The sequence below is a fragment of the Panicum virgatum genome, chromosome 1K, assembly GCF_016808335.1.
Source record: "Panicum virgatum strain AP13 chromosome 1K, P.virgatum_v5, whole genome shotgun sequence".
NCBI classification, from domain to species: domain Eukaryota; kingdom Viridiplantae; phylum Streptophyta; class Magnoliopsida; order Poales; family Poaceae; genus Panicum; species Panicum virgatum.
The window spans coordinates 49,103,247-49,110,750 of NC_053136.1; the positions used below are offsets into that span (position 1 = coordinate 49,103,247).

At 49.1% G+C, this 7,504-nt stretch overlaps 1 protein-coding gene across 2 annotated transcripts; it reads right to left on the reverse strand.

Moving 5' to 3' along the window:
- Positions 1 to 2,148: 2,148 nt before the first annotated feature.
- LOC120639921 (E3 ubiquitin-protein ligase makorin-like) lies at positions 2,149 to 6,547 on the reverse strand. Of its 2 annotated transcripts, none has more exons than XM_039915840.1 (6): positions 6,333 to 6,547; positions 4,772 to 4,859; positions 3,869 to 4,674; positions 3,540 to 3,609; positions 2,624 to 2,712; positions 2,149 to 2,536 (listed from the first exon to the last, which is right to left on the reverse strand). In XM_039915840.1, the coding sequence occupies exons 1-6, from the start codon at positions 6,341 to 6,343 to the stop codon at positions 2,503 to 2,505; spliced, it is 1,098 nt and encodes a 365-aa protein (XP_039771774.1). In that variant the 5' UTR covers positions 6,344 to 6,547; the 3' UTR covers positions 2,149 to 2,502. The 2 variants fall into 2 exon arrangements, with proteins under 2 accessions (XP_039771774.1, XP_039771778.1); XM_039915844.1 differs by having other exon boundaries at positions 2,330 to 2,536; positions 3,869 to 4,656; positions 6,333 to 6,539.
- Between the last annotated feature and the right edge of the window lie 957 nt (positions 6,548 to 7,504).

Genomic DNA, 7,504 nt, shown 5'->3' on the forward strand with positions numbered 1-7,504 from the left:
ACTACCTGAGAGCCGACAGAGGCACAGAAGATGCCATCCATTTCCCATGGAGCTCTGCCAGACCTGTCAAGAACTCCTCTTTCAGGTGCACCTTTTACAAGGCTCCCCGGTCTCCAGTCCAGGCTTGCTTGAGACTGCAAGGAAATGATACGGAACTGTGCGCTGATTTGATCTCCGATCGCTCGGTCCCTGTCGACGTGCCATCCTCCGCGCCACGCTCGGACACTGCTCGGCGCCCCCGGCACGCGGCGTGTCTACGGCGCCGAGCGGCGCGCACTCATGCTGAAGTAACCGTGAAGACTTTTGGGGCGCGAAACCTACGGTACGTGGCCCCGAAGCCGGCCCGTAGCCGGCCTCGTACGCCACCTGACCCGGCACCGGCATGGCATGGCATGGCATGTGCGCGAGTTTTACTGCGTCCGCCCGGCCCAGGGCAGGTGTACGTGCGCGGCGTACTGCGTGTACGCGTACGGCAGCTATCATTGACCAACCCCAGCGACGTAGGCGATACGCTACGTGATGATCGGCCCGGCCGGCATACTAGTCGGCGCAGCAGCCATGGGCCAATCAGCGCGAGCTTTTTTCACGGGCCTCACGGCGAGCACGGGCGTACCGGTGACGCGAGGGCGTACCGTCCGTGACGTCGCTGAGCGTGGCGGTGGGCCGGGTAACCCGTAACCCCGTGTCGGTCGGCCGGCCGGCGTGGCCCGGGTCCGACGCAGGGCCGCGAGAGGCGGCGGCGGCGTGCGCGGGACGCGTCGCGGTTGCGCCCGCGCCAATCAACGCCGGTTGGGCCGTGGGCGTCACCAGACCCGAGGTGCGGTGTGGCGTCGGATGGCATGGAATCGGGCTCGCGTGCGCGCGCCGCGCCACCTCCGCGGCGCGCGCGCCCGACGTGTCGCGCCGGGAGCCCCACGCGTCGCCACGGGAGCGCCCCGGGCGCGCGACCGCGACCCGCGAACCGGCGCCACCTCGTTAAATACACCGCCCGCCCATGCCATCCGGTCCTCAGTCCTCACCACCGCCTGACCTCCGACCTCTCCCTGCCTCTGCCTCGCTTAGCTTTGCCTCGGCTAGCCAACCTTCCGCTTCGTGCACCTCCCGGTCGCCGCTCGCGATGGCGTCCCGTGCTGCGTTGCTGCTCGTGGCCGTGGCGGCCGTGCTGTTCGCCGCGGCGTCGGCGCAGGAGACGGACGCGGGCGTGCCGCCCGCGCCGGCCCCCGTCACGGGCGCGGCAGCGGGTGCCGCGGCGTCGGCCCTCGCCGTGGCGTGCTCTGCCGTGTTCTCCGTCCTCGTCGCGGGCGGGCTCATGCAGTAGGCGCAGCGGCCGCGGTGGCGGTGGTTCAATTCCCGGCTGATTGGGGGGGTCAGGTTGGACCCTGTTTGTTTGTCTTAGTAGTAGCTATAGTAGTAGCAGTCGCAGTGATGGGCTGTGTGATTGTGCCTGAGTCGCCGTTTGTGATCTGATCTGTGTTATTGCTTATTCTTTTGTACCATACCGCATTGTTGGATGTATATCGATCTCCTGTTGAGGCGTGTGCTCTTCTATGAATAAAGACGATGGATCTCGCCCGTTCGTCAATTGAGTTTATTGGCTTGGTGTGTTCTCTACCACGGTTCAGTTGCGTTCCAAATCTTCCTAACACTTGCAGACCAACACTCTGTACTCTGTGTTCTATGATTCTCATACAGTTACTGAGAATAGGCAGCAAGATCTCATTCTGGAGTTACACAAACAAAAGATTTACCCTGAACCGTCTCGTCCGAACATCAACCATTTTATGATCGAAGTTTCTTTTAAACAAAATCAACGAAGTTAGAGAGGTGTATCCATTTTGGCTTTTCATTTTAGCTTTGTCTATTCTAATGTGTATATATATTATATGTCTATATGCGTCCTAAATGTATTATATGTCTAGCTACATGGAAGAAAAGTTAAAATGACTAATAATTTATTTAGGAGTAAACGCTATACTGATACCCTGGCAACAAAAAGACGTGGCGGCGAAACATTTACCGTGGCGAAGGGAGCACCCATGGGTTAACTGAACTTTACTTCCCAGCGCCAGAGCTGTCTGCAGAACGAGATACCCATCTCTCGTCTCCAGTTACAGAGCGACCACCGTAAGGTCGTTTCAGAATTCAGAATTCCAGAACCACGCTCACAATTAATACTGGGTTTGAAAAACGATATAGATGTGCTGCAGCGTACGAGTGTAATCTAGTCTGGTCACAACCACTGATCAACTACCAACTGGACAGCTGCTAGCAAAGCTTCCAATTGGCTCGATTTGGACTGCAACCTTCTGGAAGCCATAAACATTCAGCAGAAGATAAAATTCAGAAATGACCGCCCTCTTTTCTGGATGTTTGAAATATTCAGTACAAAGCCAAATCCAGGAATGCCAGCCTGGCCAAATTACTCAACTCCAATCAAGTCAGCCTGTTTGGTGAAAGATACTACGCGAGGCGTGTACGCGAGGTATAACGATCGGGGTTTCCCTAGACATGCAGCCGAGTCAGTAGGTACGACAACCTGGGAAACAAGCAGAAGTCTGTTACCGGCTAGCGTAAAAGCAAGGCAGCATTGTATAAGACGCTTGGTAGGATATAAAATACCCACCTCATAAGTCTGGCAATCGCTGCCCTTGCACCGTCAGCATCATTGTGATTCAGTAAAGCCTCTTCCAAACGGCCATCTCTGTAGGCATGCTGAAAAAGGTGCATGTACAGGTGTGAGAACAGTAGTGTGTAACGCCAAGGGAAGAGGCACAATATACAGTTACTACAAAAGGAAACCCATATGGGACTCCATGGATTATGGGTAAATATTCCAGAAGTGAGCCCTTGTGGAGGAAAACTAGCAGACCATTAAGCAGTTCATTATTTACACACTGTAAATTTTCTCTTCCAAGTTCTGAACAGATATGACAGTCACTTCAATATCATTTTCCACAAAATCAAAATCTTCAGATATCATAATAATCCGGCAAATGTTTTCCAGACAAACAGATACCCTATTGTACTCTGAAATGGTAGCAGTTTGCTGCAGGCATACGCTTTTGAAGGAACACAATTCGGCTTAAACCTACAATCGAATTCAAGTACGGACAGCAAGCAGCTTAAAACTGCAAATTGCTATAGAGGATTCCAGTTTCAAATTACAAAGATGTATTGGCAATAAAACTGGCATCGTTAACTGGAAAATATCCCATTTATAAGTCGCAGGAAGTAACCGAAGCATGTGATGTAATCGAACAAATACGCAGGAAGTAGGCAGCTAGATCAATTTAGTTGTAATTCTAACATTACAGCAGACAATGGGGTGCAAATGGGTGACCCTTAGGTGCACCTCCAACCCTCCTTAGTTCAAATATTTGTACTATTTCTCCGAAATGGGATTCTCTTTTGGAGAAGTAGTACAAATATTTGAACTAAAGAGGGTTGGAGGTGCACCTAAGGGTCATCCATTTGCACCCCTAGCAGACATGCACAATATGAGACATTTAGACAACCAAGAAAAGGAAGTACAACTGTACCTTGTAAAAACAGCTGCTCCCAAAGGGACAAGTGCCCTTTCCGAAGTCAAAGTGCTTACAATCAATAGACCTGCAACAACGTATACGCAGCTAGTGAATCACCTTGTGCTTTGGCAAAAAAAGAACTACAAAGAAAGCTTAATCCAAGCGAATCAGCAAATCCATCTTACAATACAATATTAAAACCTTGCTTACAATACAGCATAAGTATTACTTAATGCAAACTAAACAGTACAGATGTGTTGCTGTTATTAATCTGAGCAGTTTGAAACATATCACAAACACAATGTGCATGAGGATAAAACAGATTTCCAAATCAAGTATCTTACCTGAGCTTAGCCTTGTAGCCTTCAATGATTTCCTGTTTTTCTTCCTTTGAGGAGTACCACGTAGTGCTAGGAACTACATAGTATGACAGTTTGCGGCATATTGGACAAGCCCTGAGTGTAGAGTTGACATCCATGCCAGATGTAGGAGAGGTACTACGCCAATTTCTAATGCATGAGATACAGAAGGAATGGTCACAGTCAGACAGCAGCCCAAACCTCCTTTCCGCTGCCATAGGTTTTGAGAGCACACGGTCCAAGCACACACCACACTCAATGTCTTCACTTTTTCTCAAGGCCTCAAGAAGTCTGTTGTTTTTCTTGCATAGCTCGACATGCAAACCACTTTCGTCGGGACGATGAGGATGCAAGCATTGTTTTTCACAGAATGTGCATAGATCTCCATGCATCTGAGAACAGTCTTTCCCATAAGGGCAAGTGCCAGCAGCAGCAGAAGAGCAAAGTGGCATATGAGCAGGATGTTGCGATGTTTGGTTTTCCACAGCTTGGTCGGATGGCCAGCTGTTGGCATCCCCTGGAGTGTCATGTTCATGATAATCATCTGCCCATGCAGGTTGTTGTGCAGAATGTGTTGTCGTAGACTTGCATATCTGTTGTGTTTGGTCACACTGATCCGTTTGGCATTCACTGCAATGAGGACCTCCAGAAGAAGCGACTAGCTGAGAAGAATTGGAGGATACATGTGCTGCAGTGGTTGCTGGTTGGGGGCGGTTCCGATGAATTTCAACATGTTCATTTCTGCAACGGCTACCAAAGGAGCATGCACCTTTCTGGTAAAATGTGCAAACCTGTAGGTGAGAGCATTACAAAAAAAATTCTGGATCATGCAAAAGTAAATCGGGTAGTGTAAGGAAACTAGTACAAAGTTAGAAGTAAGTAGGTTACATTATCTGGTCGATCATTGCAGTCATGGGAGAATTCACAGTAATCTCCTTTGTAGCAAGCTCCATGCAAGAAGAATTTGCAAGGGACCCTGACCAATAAAAGAAAGAGATAACATAAGAGATCTTCATAATTCTAAATTTTTGTATGTTCTACATGGACACCACGGGCGGACCTACGTTGAACCAGCTAGGGCCCAGGACGCCATTTGGTTTCCTGTTTTTCAATGGACACAGGCCCTGTTTAGTGAAGTTTTGAAGGCCCGTATACTACCAGGCCACCCCTCATTTTTTAGGCTAGGTCCGCCCTTACCACCATAAATTTTCGGTATGCTATGTCAACAGATATAATCCTCACAAGAGACAGCTAACATCATTAAAATTTAAAATCATACAAAAGTGCAAGATTGGATGGCGCAGTTTTTCAGGGTTTCAAATAAACATCCCCAGCTGAGTGTTTCTCATGTATCGGCGAATTGACAACATGGCATGTCTAATTCCGTTCTCTTTTCCTAATTTTCTACTGAACTTTGAAGTGTTCTTTGCTCGTCTCGCCATCATCCGAAGTCCAAACCATGCACGAATGGAGATGCACTGTCAAACATTTCCAAGCATCCTATTTTATTCAGAGTTTACCTCTACAGCCCTGACTTCTGTCCTGTTATTATCCTAAAAATTACACCTCCACCTTCACTTTAGAATAGGCTTGGGGCCTTTGGGGGAAATGGCAAGGAAACCAAAAACAAAAGGTACAATCACTGCCCCTCTAATTCCACCTAGATATATTGCATTCAGCAATTCTATAGAGCATTTCTGTGCCAGTCTAACTAATTCCGTGACTCAGGTTTTTCTACGACCTAGAAGAGTTGAAGAAATTCTTCTTAAAGACGCTCCACTAGACCAGTTTTTCTACGACCACAACCAAACGAATTAGAATGGCAATCCCTCGGAGATTAATTTAGTCGCCACAATGATGACAAACTTCCTGAACCCGAAACTGCAACCTTACTAAAGCCAAATACTATATCAATTACCAAATTACCATAAATAGACAAGGACAAGCAGCATCTCGCCCAAATCTAAGACGCTAACACGCAGCTCCATTCGCAGGATGACCGCGCTGCGATGCTATACAAATACCTAGTGGCGGATGTACACCCCGGGCCACCCGGGCCATGGCCCGGGGTTCGGCCCAAAAAATTGCTGAAGAAGCCCAAAAAATTACTGAAGAAGAATAAATATACTACTTCGCGATGACACTTGTTGTATGTTTTCTATCTTTCCATTATGTTCTCGTGTATCTTTTGAACTTCCATTATGTTCTCGTCTATCTTTTGAACTATGAGTTTGTCGACGTCTAGTTTTTGTCACAACTATATTTAAAACTCGGCCCGGGGTTCAACTCAATCCTGGTTCCGCCACTGCAAATACCGAAATCCAAGCTAAATCCGGACCAAAATTTCCACACCAGCACGAACGCGATCCGCTTCTAAGCTTAACAGCGTCGCACCCAGCTCGAATTCGCTAAATATGCAGCCGCGCGATGGGGGCAACCGAAGCATTACCTCTTCGACATGCCTGCCGAGCCGGGATCGAGCTGCACCGTCGACGACTCCGGGGACACCAAGGCGACGAGAGGCCCCCGTCTTCGCCGCCGCGGTGGCGCCCGCCGAACGCCTAGGGTTTGGTCGGTGCAGCGCTCGGCTCCCGCTCGGTCCCTTTCGTCGTCCTCGCGCCTCCGCAGGTCAGCTTTGTGGTGGGCACCGGAGAGCGGGGAATCGCCTCCTAAAAATGGGAGGTACGCGGAATGACGGTTCCGCCCCCCGCGACGTGGCGGGGCGGGTGGTGGGGCCTCGGGCAGAAGCGGGAATTCGGCGCGGGAGGGGAGGGGGAGCCTCGACCCTGGAGCTATGTTCCCGCCGGATTGTGTGGCCAACCGCCTTTGCTCGCGCGTCGCGGAGGAGGTAAACGGCCAACACGAATTCGCTGGCGGTGGGGAGGGTCTGTCATCTCTGTGTGGCGCAACAGGCAAGGCTGGCAAAACACGTGGAAATGGGCATCGTCGCATCGACGTACGGGGATGCAAGTCGTTTACCGACGAACAGCTTAAAAGTTAAAATGGTTTATTTTCATATTGACACGTATAACTCCACTTGTACGGTTGTACCTCTATGAATGAAGATTTTACAGCTCTCGCGGTAAGGGGTGTTGTGGTTGTCGGAAACGCCCTGCTTATATAGACAAAATGTGAATTTTAAGTTGGGTTAGAGTCTTCAGCTGTGGATGCAAAAAAGTCACTATATCAGTAGAACAATAACTTTGCTCGTGCAATGTCTTTGGATTTGCATTAACTAGGCGGCCTGCATAGTTAGTGGTCGGGGGTGGGTCCACTTGGTATGCATAGGTATTCTTATAGGTATTCTTTTAAGAGATAAGTCTATTTTACAGCCTCGAACTAGCCGAGAAGTCCGTTTTTCAACCTCCTACTACGAAACCGGGTAACCTAGGCCCTCGAACTGACAAAACCGCCCGAATCACCCCCTCGAGCACTGTAGCAAGCTGTTTTGAGGGCGGTTTGCTACAGTAACATTTTCGAATTTCTGGAATTTCACACCTCTCTCAATTAAATAAGAAAGAAAGCATAGTTAATATTGTCTAAAAATCATGATATTTTTTTGGGAGGTAGATAAAAAGACAAGGAATTTATTTTGGCTAGATGTGATACATTAAACATAAT